The sequence below is a fragment of the Eublepharis macularius genome, chromosome 8 (genome assembly GCF_028583425.1).
Source record: "Eublepharis macularius isolate TG4126 chromosome 8, MPM_Emac_v1.0, whole genome shotgun sequence".
Lineage (NCBI taxonomy): Eukaryota > Metazoa > Chordata > Lepidosauria > Squamata > Eublepharidae > Eublepharis > Eublepharis macularius.
Genome location: NC_072797.1, coordinates 44,131,778 through 44,156,648, shown reverse-complemented (window position 1 = coordinate 44,156,648; position 24,871 = coordinate 44,131,778). Strand labels below are relative to the sequence as shown.

Below are 24,871 nucleotides of genomic sequence, written 5' to 3'. Positions count from 1 at the left end.
CAGTATGCGCCCATCTCTATTAGTGAACATCAGTGATTCTTTTAGCCACCGAAAATATTTATAACAGATCCAAGACTCCAATTGTTTCTCCTTAATTTGAGGCCATTTTCATACTTTTGATTAAAGTAGCAAATTATTTTCTAACAGCAGTTTTGGAAACTTGACTGTAAACACTGCCAGTGTTTTTATGTAAGTCTCTCTATTAACACTTAAAAAAAATTTAAGAAGATGTAGACTCCTTCCCCAGAACTGCATATTATTTGTGCCAGCTAATAGGGTTTTGTACTGAACATCTCAACTAACAGTTTGTGTCTCCCCAATAAATAGCAAATTACTTTTAGAACTTGGGGGAGTTTCGTCAGCAACTTGACTCTACCATGGGAGTCTGCCAGTTAAAGAAAACATTCAGAAATGTACCTAGGCAAACAGAAGCCTTTAAACATAGCCTATAGATGACTACAGATTGCTGCTGTATCTTCATGTTTTTTTCTTCTTAGGAACCCACAATACAATATACAAGCAATCCACATTTGAATAATATGAATTACTAACATTTGTTCATGAAGACTTTCTGCCAGGTAACTTTTTGCTGTATATGCTACGTTTCCACAAAAACCATAGCCAATATCTTCTGGCAGGCATACTTAATGCACAACTATAGGCATTTGAAGCAGAAATCACCCTTGCCACCTTCACTGGTACTGAAAAATATCTAGCAACAAACCCTTTCTATCAAATGGTATCATTCGGGGCTTTTCCTGAAGCACAGATGAAAAATGGGAACAAAAGACAGCTGTTTTCATTCCTCATAATCTCTCCACCATTTGACAAAGCTTCAAGTGCTTCAAGTTTCTCTTGTGCTTTTGCCCGAATGTTGGCATCATCTGGGACAGCAACATTTATTGGCCAGACAGACCTATTTTCCATGGTGCTGTAGATAATTTCTGGTCCGCTGAAGATGATAGTCCGGTTATTATGTATGTTACTTTCCCATGGGTGCTTTACTATTATTGTGCTGCTGTTTTTCATGGCCCCTGGAAAAAAAACAGTATAAAGGTGGGGCTCAGCAGCCGCCCAAGTTTTAGGGACTAATATTCATGAATCTTATATGGGCAACGTAGACTTCTGAATCCTGCTATCTTCCAATAATATTTTATCTGCCAATGATGCCAACATTAATTCTGCTATTTTAAGTTGTATGCTACTAATATTTCATAAATGCACAATAAACTAAAAGATCCTACCTTGTCGTATAAATGTCTGGCTGGTGTCCAATAATATATCACAACCCTCCACTATCATTCTTTCTATTGCAAGATTTTTTCGTATGTTTTCTGTTTCACTCACTTCATCATGCATCACTCTATTGTAGAGAAGAAAAAATAATTTTAAACTTCCCAAAATGAATTTGTAACTGCCAAACAATCTACTAAAGATAATTTCCAAAACACAATCTACCAAAATACCATGCATAATTTAGTCCACCCAAATGCATGCCCAGCATCACAGATAACCTGCTTAGGGACACATTTCCTTTGTTCCTACCCCAAGTCTGCTGCACACAACAAGGACAAAACATGACCAAAAAGGGTACCTCTTAACTCAGGACATCTTCACATTCATCACCAAGAGGTCTGCAGTTCAATGTCAGCAATGTCAGTCAGCATGAGTGAACACTGGGCTGTAACACTGTATGAATGTGCCACAGGAAACGGATGCACTAAAAAACTGTACCTAAAACCTGTGGGCATCAAGACATGCCCACAGTTTGTATCTGGTCATTCCTCTGATAAGAGACTCAAACTGCAATGCTGAGGAGAGGAGCCAAAAGTGTTTAGGGAGCTCATTGCAGCTGCCAACCTATAATTAGTTGGTTCCCCCCACCCATCACTGCCACCCCATTGCACCCCTAACGTCTTGTGGATGTGACAGCACGGTTGCTAGGGCTGCCACTGTGTCATGGCCTGTGCAGTCCCCCAACAGGTCTTTTGGCCAGTACCTGGCCTCTGCTGAATCTCCACAGCCCTCAGGATGGTGTTAGATGCCTTATCTGGGCACATGAGTTCTGTGCCTGTTTAAAACAGTCTCAAGACACTGTAGGAAACTCCCAACTGTCCTGACAACATATAATACCAGCCTTTTGACAATTCTCTTAAAGATCAATTGCAGGATTTTTATTTTTGCTGTTCCAAAAGATGCCATAATTCAAACTTTTAAAAGTAACACATTGATTTTATTTTGAATTTTCTAATTTAAACTCAAATACTTAGAACAAAAAATAGTCTCACCTTGAAAGTTCTTCTAACTTTGATTTAGCAAATTCGAGACTCTTCCTCTCCACATGTTCATGTGGCGTGTGAGCCAGAAGTTCATGCAAGGTTATAATATATCTAGGAATCTGAAAGTGAATGGAAGGTGTTTTTTATATATTTTCACTTTAAGGGCTACACATTACATTTGACATAAGCATTCGCTTGTCACAAACCTTAATTCCCTTTATTTACAGTTTTTGTATTTGGCCAATGGGAATATATTTTTGTTGAAATTTATAAAGCTATATAGACTATTGAGTAATCATTTCAAAAATCAATATAAATTCAGTGAGGAATTTAAATTTTACAAGTGTCAAAGTCTTGTTTTATACTGAAAACCAGTGAAGTATAGTAGTTAGTTTGTCTGACTAGGAGCCGGGACACTAGGAGCCAGATCCACACTCTGTCATGAAGGTAGGTGACCTTGGGCTAAAGTAGGGCTGCCAGGTCTCCTTACTCTCCCGGTGAGAGGGAGGGCCCAGAAATCACCTTTTGCAAGTCCTCATGTGCTCCCAGCATGGCACGATGATGTCACCTCCAGGGGTGACATTATTGCACAGGCTCTAGGAGTGCTCCTGCACTTCTGCTTGTTTGAGGCCCAAATTGGTACACAGGTACGCTTGGGAGCACTCCTGGGGCCTGTGTGATGATGTCATTCTTGGAAGTGACAACATCGTGCCAGGCTGGGAGTGTGCTCTTGGAGGCCCATTCCCCTGCCTCCCCACCGCTGGCCAGGTAAGTGATGGCTGGGGGTTGGAGATTGGGAGTGGGGAATCCCCCACACCTATAGGGGGACTGGTAGCAACCCTAGGTCAGCCATCCTGTCTCAGTAGGGTTGCCAGTCCTTTGGCGGGAAATTCCTCACTCCTGCCTCTTCTTTTCTGACCACTACTTGGTTGCAGAAGAAAAGTTTTATACAATGGCTGTCAGGCTGATGGCATGACACACCTGGGAAAAACCTGAAAGTGATATCACTCCTTGCTAGGAATCACGAAAAACTCTGTGATTTTACCACTGACTTCCCAACAATTCGTATACACATGTCAGTTCTCCATTTTTCCTCAAGGTGATTGTATGCTATTGCTGATGGCTGCCCCTCCCCAGTTCTTGCTCCTGTATTCCCCTGCTGGTTGTCAGGTTGGTCTGGCATCCCTGTGTCTTAGTCTAGTCTACCTCACAAGGTTTTTGCCATGATAAAATGGAGAAGAGATGGAATTATGGCCTGTATTCAACCAGTCATTTGCAGAAGTGGAAAAGAAGATTGCCAGCTCAGCGCTGGCAATTCCTGGGTGAGATGGAGATGGAGTCCTAATGATTGGTGAGTGTCAATGTCATTTCTGGCATGAACTGTGAGTTTCAGGTGAAACCTAGAGAGTTACTTGGAACTCTTGAGTTTGGGGTGAATCCTAGAGCATCAGCCTGATGCAGTGGTATCACTCTAGGTTCGCACTGGAAGTGATGTTGTGGCATCAGCACAATGCCAATTTCTGCCTTCAATTTTGCTCTCACTGATACACACCAAACAGCGATGGGAGTGGTGTGGCCTGTGGTAGGAGGTCTGCTTTAGCAAGAGTTTTGTCCATCAGGGGAAGGGAAGCTTTGCCAAGTACCCATTTTGAAAGCCCTCCATGATGTTGTGAAAGGCTGCTATCCCTTCCTCACGTTAGTGCTTACCTGGTTATTTTCCTGTCCAACTACCTTCAATTCTTCCCTGATTTCTGATCTCTGTTTTAGTAGCTCATTAAATGCTTATTTGTTACAATTGACAAAGACAGCAAGGATCTACTGGATCTGGACTAGAGCTGCCTGTGATACAAGCCCATGGCCTTTTCTTTGCCCATTAGCATTTCTTGCCTGTTTTAACATGCTCCAGACCTAAAAATTATTTAATCCGTTTCTTTAAAATCAACAGCAAAACACATGCTTTTAAATTTAAAGCAAAAACTCAACAAAATGCTTTGGGGAAAACCTTTTCAGAGATAGATCATCTTGGGGTTGACACGCTCCAGGTGGGGCCCGCAGATCCTGAGAATTACAACTGATTTGCAGACAGCAGAGATCAGCTCCACTGGGGGAAAAAACCTTCCGTCATCAGGCTCCACTCCCCAAACCTCCAGAAAGTTCCCAATCTGACAACCCTAGTCCATGTTTTCTTCCTAAATTTTCAGCTTTTATTAAAAATCAAATATCTGATTCCTTTAACTTGTAAAGATACAATAAGGTGTGAGCAACTATACTCCCTATTTGCTTACTATGAACAAATCTGTTCCAACCTTCCAGTGTTCTGGACAATTAGCAAAGGCTCTGTGATAAGATAAGCATTAAGCTTTTATTATTCATTTTTATATTATTGTAATGTAAGACAAATAGTTGTGATTGTGAATATACCAGAGTACAGTAATTATGTTCTGGCTACTCTGCAATGGTTTCGCTACCCCTTAGGCTACCTGTTTTAATAGAGCTTAGATTGTTTACAAGTCATTTATAAGATTAGTTTCAATGACTCAAATTTTACTGAAACAGTGACATGATCTTAGGCAGGTGGTCTCATTCGTCCCCTTGTTCTCTAACCAATATCCTGGAGCTGAAGTTTCCAGTTTCTTGTCCAAGTCATTTAATTTGTCTGTCGTAGTTCCCCCAGTTGGAACGTAGGGCTATCTATCATAGCACTTGTTCATTTTACACTTTTACGTGTACGTAAAAAATGTAACTTTTTAAGTGATCCCAGTACATCAACAAACTGGAACAGAAACTATTCCAGGGCTTGGGTGGAATATAAGGATGTGGCCTGGAATGTTTAGGATATAGTAAAAATATGTAAAATTTACAAGTCATAATATACATACATACATACTAATACTAATAAAAATAAGTAACTTCTTAAGATACACAAACAGTGCCATCCTAAGCAGAGTTACACCAGTATAATAAGCCCATTAGGGGCTCAGAATGGTGTAACTCTGTTTGGAATGACACTGAAACATTCTGAAATATTAAACCTTTCAAACTCCATATGTTACCTATGATCCACATGATCATAGGTCAATAATTCAAATTTTAAAAGTCTCTAATGCAAGACACAGAGAACAAAGAGAACACCATCATTCTTTATAAGATTATCTTATTTTACCACATACCCAACTTCCATAATTATCCGATAAAATGGGTACCAAACTTTCCTGAATGTGATAGTAAATACTTTGATTTAGGAAAAGTTTAATGTGTTTTCTGCTTTCACTAGAGAATTGACTACGACATGATCTTTTATGAACTTTTATTCAGATCATCAGACTTTTTTTCAATAATGCAAATTCTCAATGAGTATCTTAATATTCTTGCTCTCAGTCCCCCAATATTGAAGGATATTTGGCCTAAAGTAGGTTTGGAAAGCATCTAGTTAGAATACTAAGAACAATAAAATTGATTTGTTGTAATTCTTCCTATTTTATTATTCTGAAGATGAACTGCTGCAATTTATCATATTAATGTTATTTATAAGCATTTTAAGTTTAAACATAATAATGTATATTCATTTAATGGTATATAACCTCCACAAAAGCTTAAAATGTAGGGAGAAATCATTTTCTGCTTCATAGGATTTTCAAAATGTATTGAACAATAGAGTACTAACATTTCTTTATCTGACTGTGACACAAAAGGCTGAAAATTCAAGACATTTCCATCAGACAGAAGGAACAGAAGCAGCCATCAGGATTCTAACTAATATAATTCAATAGCTTTTATAAATATATAATAACAAACCAGGGTTGGTTTTTTTTCTGGTGGTACTCAGCAGTACTTGGGGGGGGGGGAATCTCCCAAGGTCTGAGGGGGGGGAATGGTGGAGACTGCAACCATACAGATGAATACCAGCACCTTAAAAACAAGAGTAGCACTGTAACAAGCATTACCTGAAACATAGGGTAAGTAAGAAATGTCTCAAGCATCCGTCCCTCACATGCAGGGTTGCCTTCATATTGCTTCAAGAGTTTGTCAAAATCTCTGTTCTGCTTACAGTTTGCAAGAACTTGGAGACTGTATTGGTGATTCCGAACAAATTCTTGATAAATATTCAACATGGGTAGCAAGATATCAAATAAATCAGCTAAGAAAGCAAAGAAAAAGTAGACATTTTCCATCATCCATCTCTTTTTGTAGAACATTTACAAGGAGATATTAGAAGATTAAAATAACATGGTTGCACTTACCTGTAACTGATGTTCATCAAGTGTTCTTTTGTGCAGGCAAACATGGGAACTGTTCATGTGCAAGCTAACCACAGATATTATGAAAGCTCCTGACAGCAAGAAGTGCTTTTCCACCACTCAGCATGGCATCCTTCCCAAAGCACCTATAAAATGGGGAAAGTGCCTTCCTCCATCAGTTTAGTGAAGAGGGAGGGATGTGTGCCTGCACAGAAGAACTCAATAAACATCAGTTACAGAGAACCATGTTTTCACTGTCATATCTTCTATGCAGTCTCAAATGAGAGAGTAGTCAGCTTACTTCCAAAGTGGGGTGTGTGAAACTTTTCTTGGAAAAGGCTGTGGAGGATTGCTCTGCCCACAGAAAGGTCATTCTGGGGATTCATGTCAATGGTATAGTGATGGTCAGGAAGTAGACCACATGGCTGCCTTACAGGGATGCTGTTCCTGAAACTACAGGATGAGGCCTGAACTCTGAGAAGTGTGCTGTGACATCCTGTGAGTACTGAATCCCTGCTTCCTCATAGCATTTATGAATGAGAAGGTTGAGCCAGCAGGAAATTATATGAGTGGAGCTCTTAGAGCCTTTCTTTGCCCCTCCCAAACCATGAAAAAGTTAGTATCCTTCCTAAATGGGGCAGTGCTATGCAAACAGAAGGAAAGGGCCTTTTGACACCAAATGACTGAAGAACCTTTTCCTTAGCATTCTTTAAGGAAGGAAAAATACTGAGAGTACAGTGTCCTGGTTCAAGTGGGAGGAGCAAACCAGGTTAGGTGAGAATGGGAGGTGAGGTCATAGAAGAGTCTGACTTGAGTGCTTGAATCTTGCTTACTGTCCTAGCCAATGTCATGGCGACCAGAAAAGCAATCTTGGTAAAGTTTCAGGGAGCCAAGAATTCAAAGGGTTTACCAATGAGTTTAGAGATAAGCCAAATCAGAGATAAGCTTCACTGAGGGTGAAAAGAAGAATAAAAGCTGGCCAAGCCTTTGAAGAAATCTTTAGATTCCACCTGAGCAAAGGAAGAATTCCCTTGTATAGGGTCATGGAATGCTGACAAAGACACTGAGTGGACCTTGATGAAGGAATTGGCTAGTCCCTTATCTTTTAAGGAAACAAAGTAATCCAAAAAGGAAGAGAGAGGGCAATTTTCTGGTTTATCCCAGAGTTCCTAGAACAGGAAGTAAATCTCTGCCATTTGAAGTCATAGACTTCCTGGCCTCAGTCAGGATTTTCTGAACAGACAGAGAGAAATCTATGGCTTGGGGTGGAGAAACTAGGCTGTCAGTTTCATATCATGTAGAACCTGTGGTGGCGAGATCTCCGATGTGGAGATTTGGAGCATGAGGGACTGAGTAAACCCTGTCCTTGGCCATGGGAGTCAGTGTGACAAACTAGCTTTTCCTCGGCCAATGAAGTGCTATGAGAATGGCTGACTTCTTGTCCAGGGACATGTTGCTGAGGGCACGGATGAACAGAGGTAGAGGAGGCAAGGCACAGAACAAGTTCCCTTGCAAGGAAATTTGGAAGGGATCCCTGATGGAGAGCAGGCCCCTCCCTGCCCAAGAATAAAACCTCTTGTGTTTGGTATTGTGGGAAGAGGAAAAAAGGTCTATGCTATGGAAAGTGCTACCCACAGAGTAAATAGGGGGTGAAGAAACTTGATGAATAGGGACCATTTGTGACTCTCCTGTGAGGTGTGGCTCAGGCATCTGTCAACCCATTTTCCTTCCCTGTCATGTGAATTGTATGCAAGCTTACCTTGTGGATAAAAGGCCATTCCCAGATGAGGGAGGCCACCAGACATATGGCTAGAGAGAAAATGCCCCACCCTGCACCTGTTGATATAGTGCATGGCAGAGGCATTGTCCATGCACACCTGCACATTCTTCTCTTGGACCCAGAAGAGGCAAGCTTCGAGAGAATAACAAATTGCCCTGAGCTCTAGAATGTTGATGTGAAGGGCTGCTTCATGTGGGAATAAAGGGCCCTTAACCTGGCATCTGCAGAAGAGGCTCCCTAGCTCATGAGTGAAGCATCTGAGACAAAGGGGGAGTTAGTACCTCCCCATTATAGGTTTGTAATTTGCTACTCTCAATGAGAGAACAGTGGACACATATTTTTTGCATCCCAGGATGTCAGGCTTCTGCCATTCCTTGTCTGCTTGGATGGAGAATGCTGAAGCCTTTGGGGGAACTTTACCCTGAGATGCCTCTGACATCATAGAATTAGCTAGAGGGTGAGTAAACAGGAAGGTCAAACCCTCCTGTTTTATCTTACACATATTTTTTTAAGTAGCTGAAATAGAAGCCACTGACCCAGATATCTTGTAAGCCCTGCATCATGGGAATAGGTCATCATGGGTCTACAGTGTATGAGTGGAGAACTTTAAACATCCAGTTGGTAGCCTGGGGAGCAGAGCAGGCAGCCTCTATCTTGAGAGATTTCACCATATGAACTAACTGTTTAGACTAGAGGAAAAGGTCCTCACTAGGAAAAGGAACAAAGTATTTGGCCACATCTTCTGATGGTTATGGTTCCAAAGTCAACTCCAAACCAGAAGCATGGAGTCTTTGAGTGCTTTGTTCCAAGCTCATCTCTTGTTGGCCTGGAGCATTGTCAGATTTGCTCTGTGTGCAAGAAGGAGGATGGCAAGTTGGGGGCCTTGTCTCAGAATGAGGCATACAGTAAGGTTGGTATTCATAATCCAAATAATGATGATAGTGATGGGGGTAAAGAGGAGAAGAGCTTTTATAGTCATAATCATACCCCTGAATGACAAGGGAAACCATGAGGCAAATAACATTGGTAGTGGTGGTAACCATTGCTGTCAGAGAGCAGTAGGGCTGGAAGTACTTGATTCTGTAGCTTTCTATAATCCATTCACACTGTGGATGTCCTCTTGGGGGGATGGAGGCAACAGAGGGTGATTCCCCACTAGTGGTTTTCCACGGTTCAGCTTCCAAATGACCTCGATTTTTTTTGTGTTTCCACACATGGGAAGGCGATCCTAGCAGCAGCTTCGAAATCACTGCAGGTTTTGTCCAATTTTTTTCCTTCCTGCTTTTCCCCGACTTATTTGTCCATTCGCAGCAGATTAGGGATTTTAATTGTGCAAAATTCTTTATCCGATGTTCTTCCCATCCTTGCCCTTTTCTCCCGCCCTTTGAATCAACTAAATTTGATTGGTTAATCACGTTTTCCAAGCCACACCCACTACCCTTTCCCTTCCTCATTTCTCTTTTTTTTAAAAAAAAATATAAAAAATGTTGCAATGTTTCTACATGTCTATGCAGAAACATATCCTGTATCATGTGACAACAGCTGCCCAATAACGGGTCCATTTTTCAATGCCAAATTTGTTACTTGTTGCTCACTGACAGCTGACAGCTTCTGAGGCAGAGGGAAAGCAGGGTCATCGGTAACAATTTTCCCTCCAAATGTCAATAACCAATACTCATTCCACGATATCGGCGGGAAATGCTCTGACCTATCAGATGTGTTTGTTTGATGCAACGTTTATATGTAGCAACGGTTTTTTGAAAAAAATAATTTAAAAAATGAAGAAGACACACGTCTGTTGACACTTCCCCCCGAAAAAGCAATGAGGAATCAATATTTATACTGGCAAATTCCGCACAATGGACTTTGAGCATGATGAAATGAAATGTCAATGTGAAACAAAAGCCTTAATGTGGAATTGGGGAGCGGTAGATTTGTAAAACTCCACTGCAGCACGACTGCTCAGAAAGTCCGATCAAAGTTGATCATGAGGAATCCCCCAGAGAGACAGGCAACAGAGGTTCTTCCTGCTCTATAATTTCACCTTCCAAAATGGAGGGTGGCAAGCAGTGGCAAGAATGTTGTGTCAGCAATGGCATTTTTGAAACCAGTGTCAGATATATTTTGTAACTGAAGGTCCCAGAGAGCTGGCTTTCCTCTTATGAGAGGATTTTGACTTACCCAAAGCAGTGATAGAGGGTTTCTTTTCCAAGTGTTTAGCTTTAGACTTGGCCTTCTTGGCCAGAGGCCCAGACTTGTCCCTTGGGGCAAACTCGCCCTTTGAAGTAGGCATTAGACCTACTGAAAGTTTGGTGGGAACTGATGGAGTTGCCAGAGGCAGGGCTGGAGGGACTGAGGGAGCAAGGAACAAATGTTCAAGTGCTTTTCTTTTGGAGCACACTGAAGACATCTGTGCTCCAAAGGAGGGCAGCTTTCCCGAAGGGCAACTTTGAGTCATGAAAGTTTCTTGTTTCAAGCTTTAGGAGTAAATTGCTTGTGCTTTTGGTGGAAAACTGCATTGAATGGAGGCAAAATGCCTCATGCTGTCAGGAGCTTTTAGAAGGTCCACAATTTGGCCTTTGTATGTGTAGTTCATGTGTTGGACTGCATAGAAGACATGATGACAAACAAATAACCTGCATTCTGGGAACCGCACAATTTATCACAGAGTCACCACTGAGCCACTTATGTGCTTTAACTACTGAAACATGTATAATGGTAGCCTTTGAGTGAAGTTATTAGTTCTTTTTTCTCTAATAATAATAGCAACAACAACGTTCAATTTATATACCGCCCTTTAGGACAACTTAATGTCCACTCAGAGCGGTTTACAAAGTATGTTATTTTATCCCCACAACAAAACACCCTGTGAGGTGGGTGGGGCTGAGAGAGCTCCAGAGAGCTGTGACTAGCCCAAGGTCATCCAGCTGGCTTCAAGTGGAGGAGTGGGGAATCAAACTCGGTTCTCCAGATAAGAGTCCCACGCTCTTAACCACTACACCAAACTGGCTCTCAAACTGGCTCTAACAGAAGTAGTGCATTTCTTATGACAAAAATGGCATACAACTGTTCAAGAGGTGCATGTTTTCTTGCAACAGAGATGCAGTCATAAGGAAAGTGATACATGCTGGAGTCCTTTTGTGCAACAGTTAAAGGCACAGAACCTCCGCCAGGAAAAAAGTTAATTTACTTTTGAGCAACCTGCATAATGAAATACATTGCATCCTTTTAGTATTGATATTCCTTTTGCAAAACACAGCTAAAATTCACCCACAATTTATAGTAAAATGTATATTGGTAATTCACCACCATAATTCAACAGGATCAACCAGTTCAAACTCACATTCAATGAGCTTTTGATCCTGTCTAAATGGCACTCCAGAATGTAACAAAATCTAGGTTTTGCAGACAAATCTTCAGGTTGGCTAATTTGGCAACTAGAGAATCCGCACACTTGCAATAATATCCTCTACAGAAAACCAACTTGATTCTTTCCTTATTTGAAGAACTTTTGTCTTATTAGCTAAGAGCCCCCAACATGTCCATATAAAACTAAAGATGATTCTAGTGACGAAAAACATTATATATTATATTATTATATTAAACAAACATTATATATTTATGTATAAACCCAATATTAACTCACCTAAAATTAAAGTAGGCCAATTTGCTATTCTTGCTTTTAATCCTTGATGAAATATTTCATGAAGAAACATTATAGTTTCACTGGAAGGAAGAATTCAATAAAAAAATGTTAACTATCATTAGAAAACAATTGTGTAAGTATTATCAGCACATATTTCAAATAGCCATAATTTTTGAAGATTAACTCTAAGTCTAGCATTGGAGCAGGAGGGCAGCTGGTAGAAGGGAGATAGAGCAAGCCAGCCACAGTTGACGCCGGGAGCTCTGTGCTTCACCATGCTGTCCCCAGTGCAGCAGAGCTCAGCAGCATGAAAACCTGCCATCTCTCCTTTCAGGAATGTGGCTGGAGGAGGGGAAGCCCCAGGATGCAGCAGGGCTTCAAGCCAAAGGAGCTGCCCCAGAACAAACAGGGGCTGCAGCCATGTAGCTTGGAAATGGCCAGCCAGCCCTGCTCTGCAACCAGGCCTTAAATGACTGAGAGGGGGTGCAGGTCCCCCAGAGCATGGGGATAAGCTCCCAACCCTGGAAATCAACCAGGGGTGAGAGGCACTCCTGGAAGTGGGTGGAAACTGGGAGGAGGAGGAAAAAGGCAGCCCTGGGGGCCATGCTGAGAGGCACCAGGCTGCTCTATGGGGAGAGAGGGTGAGGGAGCTGTAAACCCCACTCCTCCCCTTTTCCAAGGTTTACCCAGCAGCACACCTCAAGGAACAAAGGAACCTTGGAAGGTGAGCCCCCCCAAGCTCTGACCTCAGTTGGCAGAGCCTGGCAGTCCCATTAACTACAAACGGAGCTTACTAACAAAACAACCAGATATACAGTGCAATCTTTAGCAGAGTTACTCCAGTCTAAGCCCATTGGAGTAATTCTTTTAAGGACTGCACTGATAGGTTTGCAGTCATGCAGCCTATCCCTATCCCAGTTTGTTCCCAAAGATTAGCTTAGTACTATAGTCTGACAACCTGATCCTATCCATGTTTATTCGTGGGTTCAATGAAGCTTACTTGACAGTGCAGTCCTGGAGTATCTCTGCATATAATTGTACTCTAATCGTACAATTCTAAACCAAGTTACACTCTTTTAAATCCATTGAAGACAACAGGTTTGCTTACAATGGCACAACTCTGATTAGAATTGCATTGTAAGTGTAATAATTTTCCTGTCTCATTTTAGTTAAATATGTATAACGTTTAACTACAGTCCAAAGCATTTGGTGCAAAGTGGATTAGCATTTGTAAATAAGTAAATAAAATATATCAATAAACTTCTCTAGCAATTTATCTGTGATATATGTTTGCTTAACCATTTTAACAAGGACAACATGCCATTAAAGTAAGTAATGAGAATGTCAGTATAAGTCAGTTATCTGTGTTCCTCAAGGGAAGGCAGAATTGCTGCTATAGAGCTGAGGAAATGTTGCTCATCTATCCTTGCTCACTGCCCCAAGGAACAGGAACACAGAGGTCTGAAAAAGTCCAAAAGATTAAACATGTTAAATTGCAATTTAATTTTTAAAAATCTGTTACTGAAAAACTCAATGGAGAGAAAACAGGCAAAATTAAAATGTTATAGTCAATACCATTGATCAGATTCACAAACTACATCAGATACCTGTTGAGGAATATGCTGCTGACATCATCATGACTAATTGGCGGTTTCTTTGAACTGGCAGCCATCCTTAATGGCCTTAGGAAACAATTTACAAGGATGTAAAGTTGATGCACATATTCAGATTCAGCCTCGACCATGTTAAAAACTATCTGATTTCTCTTCCGCATACTTTCTGCATGTGGAGAGCAAATGTAATCTTGGACAATTGTCTTCCATTTCCTTCTGCATAACCAACCTCGCATAAAACTCTGAACCTACAAATTGAAAAAAAAAGTTAATTGCTTCGGCAATGTATGCACATGGTACAGAATAGAAACACGGACAATTTTCACACAGTGTTAACATAAGACTACAGGAAAGGATTCTTTTTTGGTAGAAAAAATGTCATAAGTTTTCACATCGTAATATGTCACGTTATAACCAGCAGTTCCTTGCAGATGTGAGGGCTGCCCCTTCAGAGGACAGAATAGGGATCCTGTACTGATTCCCCATACATGTACACTACTGTACAGACAAGGAGTGGAATGACAAAGTAAAATCTTTAGGAAAAAGAATCTAAAATGTACTAAGTTAACCTAACCTAGATCAATAATTAAACAATCAGTAATATTTATCAGTAGAAAAGCCTACAGAACATGGTGAACCATGGTGGTTAGTTGGTTGGGCTGTGGGTCAGCGCCCTAGTGGTCTGACTCCCACTACTACCCTGAGCTCAGTAGGTGGTCTTGGGCAAGCCACTCGTCTCAGCCCCAGCTGTATTGTGGGGATAATAACACTGACTTTATTCACTGTTCTGCGTAGGCATTAATGTGTCCTGAACAGTGGTATACAAATCAACAGTTATGATTATGACAATGACAAATCAACTGTTATGATGATGTAACTATTTCAACAGCATTAGAAAATAAACTACAGATTAGCTGATGGTGATTACACTAATATTCCCAAGGGGCAATTATTTTAATTTTTTTTTATTTTACACATAGAAAATATATCCAGCAGAGAGTTCAGTGACAATTCAGTGAGATAAGCACACTATAAATGTACTATTTTAACTCACAATTCAGTGAGACAAGCAGAATGTACATAATTACCTTAATCACGTCTTTCAAGTATTTCTTGTAAACCAAAATTAGTTATCCATCTGATTAATCAAACATCAATGTTTTTAATTGCTCTCTTTTTAAATAATCTGTCAATTTGATCAAATAAAACGTATCTTTTATTACTCTTTTTTACTTGGGAGGGAATTTTTCTTCCCGTGTCTCGCACAGACAATATGAGCAGTTATTATTGCATATAGAACCAGTTCTTGAAGAGAAGATAGGCTATATTCAACTAAATTTAACAATAACAGTTCTGTCTTACAAGCAATCAACTGAAATACTTACTAATATTGCTTTCCAATATTTTACAGCTCGTGTGAGCACTCCCACCACAGGTAAAAAAAGTGGCGTTATCATTGCCACAAGTCAACAGTTCTGTTGAAAGTCTATTAGGTGACAGATGGCACTGGCTTGCCATTTTAATTACATTCTCTCTGAAAGAAGTTCACTGAAAAAGTTGATCCTCTCATAAACAAATGATTCCATAAAACTGGATTTACTTGATGACCTAGATCGGTCTGCCACTTTTTTGAGTGGCAGGGTTTTCCCCTCTTCTTTCAAACTTAATCTATCACTATATAATAAATGCTGGAAGTAAGCTTTATTTTCCCTTGTACAGCTATCTCTTCAAATTTTGTTAGCCATCTCAAGAAAGTTCTTAAATTGAGAAAGCTTTTACTCTGTAAATATTGAAATAAATATTTGCACTTTCTTTTTCCAACTCAAAGGATACAACTTTATTATTCACTATTAGCAAGGCTTTTTTTCAGCGGGAACGCAGTGGAACGGAGTTCCGGCACCTCTTAAAAATGGTCACATGGCTGGTGGCCCCACCCCCTGATCTCCAGCTGACCCAAAGTGACATCATTGTGTGGTCTTGAGTTCCAACACCGAGTTCCACCACCTCTTTTCCCAGAAAAAACACCCTGACTATTCGTATATTATACTTGGCCAATCTAGAACACCCATCTGGAGTGCTTGATCAGATTAATATCTGGCCAAAATCTTAAAGCCAATTTTATTTGAAACAAGGCATGATTGCTATGGTAATATATTTTATGATGTTGTGATCTCGTGTGACTCACCTGGTTTGGCTCTAACTCTGTCTCTCTTCTGTACTACAGCCACTGAATGTAGTGTACACACATTACTGAGAAAAGATGGCACTGTAGATGCTGCCTAGAGTCTGAAAGAGAGCACTTGCCTCCCTCCCCTCCCAGTCTGTAATACTGCCCGCATGTGCAGGTAAATCACTGGCACTTGCTTTAGAAGGCACAACACTTGAGAAAACAGAATAGTCAGCAAAAAGGACTGTTACTTATACAACTCAAACCAGACTGCTCCAGGCCACTGAGCCAGCAATGTGACTGGTGTAAAAACACTTTGGAAAGAGAGCCCTATCACACCCCAATCCTCTGGTGGCAAGATTATAATCTGCAGATGGGAAAATGTCTCTATCATTTACAGATCTGCTGAGTCTTCACTCAGTCCCTCCGCTCCTCTAACACACTCAAATTATGCTGGAATAATGGCCAGATCTGAAGATTTCTGATCACTATCAACAGACTTTAAAAAATTTGAAGTAGTAATAAAGCTATAGTAATGCACACAGTCTTTTGGTTTGCATTTTGATTAGTTAATATCCCAAAGCATATCCCCATAATCTAGTGTCATTGGAGGAGTTTGACTTCGGAACATTCAGACATTCAGTATTCTGCTGGCATCTTAAAAGAAAACAATCTGCAATTTTTTTTCAAAACCATTGTTCTCCTCTGTACAGCTGGTAAAAAACAATCTGCCTACTTTATTGATCAACATATCTCAAATGTTAGGTGACTCTACTAGAGTTTTAAAATGAAATAGATACAAGCAGAACTAGTTTACATTTAATGAATGAAATTACAGTAAACAAGAAGGGAATCTGCAAGAACTTGTGGGGATCATCTCCTCCCTCACTATTTCCTCTTTCCTTTCCTGGAAAGCCCCCATAGCATCTCCCCCTTTCCTGCATCTTTCTCACCCACCAGCCAATCTACCTTTACCTATCCCCATATTCCTTCCCTCTCCCTGGCATCTTCTACCTAGAAAAATAATGTCCCAGATGTGCAGTGCTGGCTGCTGGGCTGGGTCCAGTTGCACAGAGGGGAATCTGCAAGGACTTGCAGGTGGCACCTTACTTTCCCCTGTAATCCCCTCCCCACATTATTTCCTCTTTTCCTCCTCCTGGCAACTGTTCCCTGCTTCCTTCTCTCCTTCCCACCCACCAACCAACCTACCTGTTCTCTGATCCCCTATCTTCAACTATATTTGTTATTTATGTACTCCACAATGGGGACCCAAAGCAGCTTACATATTCCACTCCTTTTCCATTTTATCCTCACAATAACCCTATGGGTTAAGTTAGTCTGAGAATGTGTAACTGGCCCAAGGTCACATGGTGCACTTCCATGGCAGAGTGGTGATTTCAACTGGGTCCCCCAGATCCTGGTCTGAAACTGTAACCACTACGTTATACTGCCTTTCATGGGGTGGCTGCTGTTGAACAATAGCAAGCAGCTGGGCCTGGTTGATTCATGCACGTTGCCCAGTGGCTGCTGCCAGGCCGGGCCTCAATGAGGCCTCCCTCAAAGGTCAAAAGAAAGGGCCCTCCCCACTGACAGAAACCAAGGCTTGAAGGCTGGCAATAAGCTATACACACAATGGCTCCCACAGAGTGCATTCATTTCTTAAAGCTACAGATGCTCCTTCTATCAGTTGGGGGGCATTGTGCATTTTATTTTATTTTGTTTTATTTTGTTTTAGATCTTAGATTTTTTCTGCAAACTTGGGCTTTTCTCAGTCTTGAAGAAAGACGTGTCCTGTCTGTTCAAGGCTCCAATCTCCAGATCTAAGTATCCACAGATTTAGCCACATTGTGAATTAGATATATTGGTGATTAAAAATATGAACAGGGAAACTGAATTTCTTCTATTGAAGAAGGACATGTGGGAATTTACCTTTTTAATTTTTTTAATATCTGGATCATCTTCTTCTTGGTTACCTTGATAGGGTCGCATTCTTTCTTTCGTCTTATTGAGAGCTACAATCTGGTAAAAGCAAGAGTGTTGTTAGGGTTTCCATAAGCTTCAGAATATTTATCTTTGGAGCCTAATGAACTGTAATTTCAAGTCTTGGCTGTGCAGTGAATGACTACAGAAAAGCCTTCGAGCGGAGAGACTGTGGCTCAGTGGTACAGCATCTGCTTTGCATGCTTCCACAGGTACCAAGTTCAATCTCCAGTTAAAAGGATCAGATAATAGGTGATGAGAAAGACCTCGAAAGCCTATGCCAGTCAAAGTAGACAATACTGACCTTGATAGCCCAATGGTCTGCCTTAGCATAAAGTAACTTCATGTTCAACTCAATATCATTATGACAATACAAATCACCCTAAGATAGGTCTTCAAATGTTTAACTACCAACCAAAAACTGCCCAGTAGCCACCAGGCACTTGACTAGTCTCCTAGTTTGTCCGTGACTTCAAATACAGGAAGATTGTCAAGTACTTGCAGAACACTTTACAAGGTTGTTTGGAGATGTATTGGCTTGAAGGGACACAACCTGTGCATTCCAGTTCTTGCAACACATACTTGTAACTATTGTTGTTCATCGAGTGGTCTTCTGTGCAGAAACGCACCAGGACCATGGATCAGCAGGCCAGCTGTGGAAATGAAAGTTCTAAAGCTATCCTCCCTCAGCTGCAGGCCCGTCCTTTCTTGATGAAACCAGTATGCCACCAAGGACAGGGAGCACTACTTCTCTCAGTTCTCCCTTTGCCACTGTGGAGCATCACATGACGCCAAAATCAGAGAGCCCACAATGGGGAAACAAGGGAGGGATGAGTGTGTGCACAGAAGACCATTCAATGAGCAACACTTACAGATTATAGTAACACTGTTTTATCTTTGTGGCTTTTGTGGCATCCTACACTGGAGACTTGCAAGCTTACTTAGCTTGGAGGTGGGTGTGGGCCTTTAACTGAAAAAACTCTGTAGAACATCTTTGCTAACAGCTGAATCACTACTCGTATTTACTCCACAGAGTAATGTCTGATGAAAGTGGAGGCAGACAACCACATAACAGCTCTACAGATGTCAAAGTCACACCTTTGCGGAGAGCAACAGAAGACACCTGAGCCCTGGTGAAGTAAGACAAGGTATCTGACCCAAAGTACAGGATATCAGACACCAATCGTTGAAAAGGACTGAAGAAAAAATGAATGACTCTTCCTAGGTCGAAGGCTTTCACGGCCGGAGAACGATGGTTGTTGGGGGTTTTCCGGGCTGTATTGCCGTGGTCTTGGCATTGTAGTTCCTGACGTTTCGCCAGCAGCTGTGGCTGGCATCTTCAGAGGTGTAGCACCAAAAGACAGAGATCTCTCAGTGTCACAGTGTGGAAAAGATGTAGGTCATTTGTATCTACTCAGGAGGGGTGGGGTTGAGCTGAGTCATTCTGTAAGAGTTTCCCAGGGTGTGGAATGCTAATGGCGGGAGGCTTCACTGTATCCTGAGGAGGTTCTTTTGCATATGGATTGGTGCTTGATGTGCTAATCTTCTCTGCAGGGCTATTGTCGGGTGTGGAGTGTTTTGTTGGCCTGGTGTTTTTCAGCCCACGGAGCCCACTCAGCCCAGTTATAGCAAACTTCTACATGGAACATTTTGAAAAAACAGCTCTAGAATCAGCACCCCACAAACCCAGTGTATGGTTCCGGTTTGTGGATGATACATTCATCATTTGGAGCCATGGGGAGGAAGAATTGAGGGAGTTTTTGAATCATCTCAACAACATCCACCTGAACATACAATTCACAATGGAGAAAGAAAGTGAGGGAAAACTCTCATTCCTGGATACCTTGGTCATCCGCAAAGCAAACTTTCAGTTAGGTCACAAGGTCTACAGGAAACCAACTCACACTGATCGGTACTTACACAAAAACTCCAATCACCACCCCCGACAGAAAAGAGGCATAATGAAAACATTAGTGGATCGTGCAAGACGGATATGTGAGCCGCGCTTTCTCAATGAGGAAATTAATCATCTAAACCACGCACTTCAGGCAAATGGCTACTCCAGAAATGAAATCCGAAGAGCAATCAAACCCAGGATGAATCAAACAACCAAGGAAAAACAGTCACCTACAGGAAAAGTGTTTTTGCCATATATCAAAGGAATTACTGATCAGATGGGAAAGCTTATGGAAAAGCATAACCTTCAAGCAGTATTCAGACCCACCCAAAAAATACAACAGATGCTACGATCAGCAAAAGACAGCAGAGACCCCCTCACCTCTGCAGGAGTATACCGTATACCCTGCAGCTGTGGACAAGTTTACATCGGGACCACAAAGCGTAGCATCCAGACAAGAATAAAAGAACATGAAAGAAACTGCAGACTTGGACAGCCTGAAAAATCAGCAGTGGCTGAACATAGCCTAACTCAAACAGGGCACAGTATCTTATTCCAGGACACCAAAATACTGGACAACACTTCCAACTACTTTGTCAGACTGCACAGGGAAGCCATTGAAATTCACAAGCATAAGCAAAACTTCAACAGGAAAGAAGAAACCTTAAGAATGAACAGAGCATGGGCTCCAGTTCTGAAAAACACCAGGCCAACAAAACACTCCACACCCGACAATAGCCCTGCAGAGAAGATTAGCACATCAAGCACCAATCCATATGCAAAAGAACCTCCTCAGGATACAGTGAAGCCTCCCGCCATTAGCATTCCACACCCTGGGAAACTCTTACAGAATGACTCAGCTCAACCCCACCCCTCCTGAGTAGATACAAATGACCTACATCTTTTCCACACTGTGACACTGAGAGATCTCTGTCTTTTGGTGCTACACCTCTGAAGATGCCAGCCACAGCTGCTGGCGAAACGTCAGGAACTATAATGCCAAGACCACGGCAATACAGCCCGGAAAACCCCCAACAACCATCTTCCTAGGTCCCCTGTAGCAAAGAGGTGTGGATCTTTTTGGAATTCTTTTGTGGGTTTTAAATAAAACAACAACGTTCTTCTAATATTTAAAGTGTGTAGTGTGCTCTCTGCTGTTGAGGATGGTGTGAGAAAGAAAACTTGCAGAATAATGTAATGGGAAAGGTGAAAACTGGGCACAGGCTTGGGGAGAAACTGCAAACTGGGGTGGAGGACCATCTTATCCATATGAAATGTAATGAAGGGTGCACACCATAAGGCACTCAGTTTGCCTACATTATAGGCATAGAGATCAACAACCAAAAAGGCTGTCGTCTTAAAAGGAAAGGAACGATAACTCACAGGTAGTTAATTGAGGCACTGGTTGGGAGTGGGGAGAATAGAGATTAAACAAGCCCTTAAGAAACCTCTTAGGTACACACTAAAAACAGATAAGCACTCAGTAAAATTATAGGAGACTGAAATAGCAGCCAAGTGAATTTTAAAAGAAGATACTACCAATCCTGCATTCCTTAAGTGTAACAGGCAGGGCTCATTTTGAGGGGGAACGTGCTGGAATGCAGTTCCGGCAGTTCCCCAAAGAGGTCACATGTCACCCACCTGACTCTCAGCCATTTTGGACCCGTTTTGGCCTGTATTGGGGCCAAAACTGCCCGGATTGGGCCTCTGATGGGTGGTGGATCACTCTTCCACTCAGCAGTGACCTGATCTTGACCATTTTGGGCCCCTTTTTGATCATTTTCAGCCCCTTTTTGCCATTTTGGGCTCAATTTCGGCCCTGAATGGCCAGGATTGGGTTCAAAACAACCAGGATAGGTGATGTCAGGGGTGTGTGGCATATGCAAATCAGTTATGCTAATGACACACTTCCGATGATGTCAAGGGGTGTGGCGTATACTAGTGGGTTATGCTAATGAGTTATGCTAATGAGTTCCTCCAGCTCTATTTCTACGAAATGACCCCTGATAACAGGCAATCAAAAATATATGCTAACAAACAGGACTCAAGTCGGGATATTTCAGGTGTGGGAGCCCAACCAGCAAACTTAGGCCATTTAGCAGTGTATGACCTGCAAGTGGAGGGTTTGTGAGAGAAAGTTAAAATTGGGACAAACCTAGAGGGGAAAAAATCCTCAACAGCCCACTAGCCAGGCTATCAGATTATTATACTCTAGAATAATTCATAAAGAACAGGAAAGGGCTAACTAAAACAACTTTTCATCAATAATGAAAGCCAAAATAATTATTGGGCAATCAATGTAATACATATTCTTTGTTACTAAGGTCAGTCTCACTTCACTGTAATTATGAGAGCTCTGTCATTTATCGATTAAATTCCTAAAAAATAAAGTAGCCAACTATGGCAGTGCATAAAATATGAAGCAATAAATATAAACTGAAAATTATTTTGGAACATACCTCTGATTTAAGCCTTTCAATTTCTGTGTCTTGATCTTCTAGCTGATGCCTTAGCTGATTGGCTGAAATTTTTTCTGTCTCTACAATCTGAACTAGATGAATATATTTTTGCATTAATACCTCCCTCTCAATCAGAATATCCGAGTAGCTACAAAAAGAAAAAGGAATGTTTTAGTTAGCAAATACATCAGTCCCATCCTATGCAAGATGAGACTATATTTAATCTGAAGAAATATATACCTTAATACAAGAAAAATAAAGAAGTAAGATTTGTTTCTCCAAACTATTCTACAAGTATCATAAATATTTATTTTAAGGAAAGTTGCATTATCAAGGACAACTTAAATATTCATTGTAACTAAAGGATTTGGGTAATGCTAAGGGCAGATTTCTCACTTTTAAAAAACCAATTTATTTATACTTTCTATTCCACCTCTCCGTCATTTCAGGTAGCTTTTGACATTTGCAGCTCCTTGCACACAAAGTCCAATTACAATGACTAAGGAAGATTAAGACTACAATCAACCATGAACTGCTTCAGCATCTGGTTCCACCTGGCACCACTGCAGCCTTTCCAGCCAAGTGGTTTTCTTCCCATCATCTCTTCTGAATTTGCCTCCCAGCCAGTCACTTCTATCTTCAGACTGCCTCCCCTGCTCTCCTCACTCCACATAGTGACCTCAATAAGAGCCTTGATTTTCTGTATTTATTTTATTTATTAAATTCGTATTCTACTCTCCCCACAAGCAGGCTCAGAGCAGATAACACCATGTAATATCACAATAAATGTACATAAAAAACATAAAATGCAGTAAAACATAGAACTCAAGGGGGCAGCCCATACTGCTTAACTCAAGCCAAAATATCCCATCGGATGGGAACTGGTAGTCGATATTACATGTATGAGTGGGAAACCAGGGTGAGGGGTTTTCAATCCACCCTCAACAACAGGAGACCAGCAGGAGAGTCTGCCCACGCCCCAACCTCAACCATATGCCTGGCAGAACATCTCTGTCTTACAAGCCCAGGGGAAAGATAGCAAATCTTACTGAGCCCTAACTTCAACAGACAGAAAGTCCCACCAGGTTGGTGCCAGGAAGACCAAAAAAAGCCTTGACCCTGGTCGAGGCCAGGTGAACATCCTTGGGGCCATGGATCACCGGCAGCTGTTTTTCTGCCAAACAAAGCGCCCTCTGGGGAACATATAGTGAGAGGTGATCCCACAGATATGCTGGTACCAGTCCACTAAGAGCTTTATAGGCTAACACTATTAGCTGCTGAATTGGAATTCATATGTAAATTTGACTCAGTTAGACTTGGACTGAATAGAGACTATGAATGGTTATCTCATTATCAGAAGTAACTGATTTCATTATCAGAAGCAAACTGATCCCATTATCAGAAGCTACTGATTGCATCTACTCCCCCCTCCCCTCACCACCTATATATATCTGACCAGTTTCTTCATACCCTCCATGCATCTGACGAAGAGAACTGTGGTTCTCAAAAGCTTATGCTACAGTAAAGTTGGTTAGTCTTAAAGGTGCTATTGGACTCTTTTCTATAGGTTAACACTAAAACCTTGAACCTGATCCTGAACTCCACTGGGAGCCAATGCAGCTGGTGCAGAACTGGTGTTATATGCACCCTCTACAGTGTCCTCATAAAGATACACGCAGCTACATTCTGGACCAGTTGTAATTTCTGGACCAGACCTAAGGGAAGCCCTGTGTAGAGCAAGTTACAGTAATCCAATTTGGAGGTGACTGTTGCCTGGATCACTGTCATTATGCCATAGGTTGAAAGGCAGGGGACAAGCTGCCTGGCTTGACGCAGGTGGAAAAAGGCAGACCTGGCAACCACTGTGACCTGGGCCTCCGTTGACAAGGAGGCATCCAGGATCACCACCAAACTCCTAGTCGGAATGGGTGCAAGAAGCACCCCATCGAGGGTTGGGACGGGAGCCAGATTCCCAAACCCAACAGCCTATGGGCCAAGTACAGGATCTCCGTCTTCATAGGGTTCAATTTCAGTCAACTCTGTTTCAACCATCCAGTCATGGCCTAAAAAGCTCCAGCCAAGGCATCTGAGGCAGAATTGGGCCATCCATCCATCAACAGATATAACTGGGTGTCATCCGCATATTCATGACATCCCAGTCTGAAAATCCATACCAGCTGGGTGAGACGGTGCATGTAGATGATAAATAACATTGGGGAGTGTATTGGGAAACACTGCACACCAACAGGTGTCAGGTCGACAATTTCTCCCCTAGCGCCACCCTCTGTCTCAGACCGTGGAGAAAAGAGACAAGCCACTGCAAGGTAGTCCCTCGTATCCCCTCAATGGCAAGGCAGTGGGCTAACAGATCGTAATCGACCATGTTGAATGCTGCTGTAAGATGTAATAACACCAGCAGCACTGACCCACCCCAATCCAGGTGTCTACGGAGATCATCTGTGAGGGTGATTATTGCCATCCCATGGGCTGAGTGGAAACCGGACTGAAATGGGTCCAGGACAGAGAAATCCTTCAGGAGTTCCTGTGGTGGGTTATAATTTTATAGTTGGTCGGTAGAAAATCACATTTGGTTACCAAGCCCAACAACAGTTTGTTGACCACTACTTCTAAGAATGGGTACAGTGGCTCCACCTTGTAAAAAACAGTGGAAAGTCATTTAGCATGTAAGGCTCTAGAACATACCCATGGCATTAAGAATAGATGTAATTCTTGATTGATCTTGAGCACTCTGCAGTTTTTTTTTTCAGCAAAATGCATTTTAATTATTACTGCCCTTTGGATTTATGAGTGA

The 24,871-nt window shown here is 41.7% G+C and overlaps 1 protein-coding gene across 2 annotated transcripts in view; it reads right to left on the bottom strand.

Moving 5' to 3' along the window:
* The window catches only part of RASGRF2 (Ras protein specific guanine nucleotide releasing factor 2), a 159,218-nt gene that overhangs the window by 85,516 nt on the left and 48,831 nt on the right, over window positions 1–24,871 (bottom strand). For both annotated transcript variants that reach the window (XM_054987368.1, XM_054987369.1), the window contains exons 3-9: window positions 22,060–22,207; window positions 17,653–17,742; window positions 13,551–13,804; window positions 11,944–12,023; window positions 6,224–6,417; window positions 2,289–2,398; window positions 1,245–1,363 (exon numbers count right to left, since the gene is read on the bottom strand). In XM_054987368.1, the coding sequence (XP_054843343.1) occupies window positions 1,245–1,363; window positions 2,289–2,398; window positions 6,224–6,417; window positions 11,944–12,023; window positions 13,551–13,804; window positions 17,653–17,742; window positions 22,060–22,207 (995 nt within the window). The remainder of the gene's footprint in view (window positions 1–1,244; window positions 1,364–2,288; window positions 2,399–6,223; window positions 6,418–11,943; window positions 12,024–13,550; window positions 13,805–17,652; window positions 17,743–22,059; window positions 22,208–24,871) is intronic.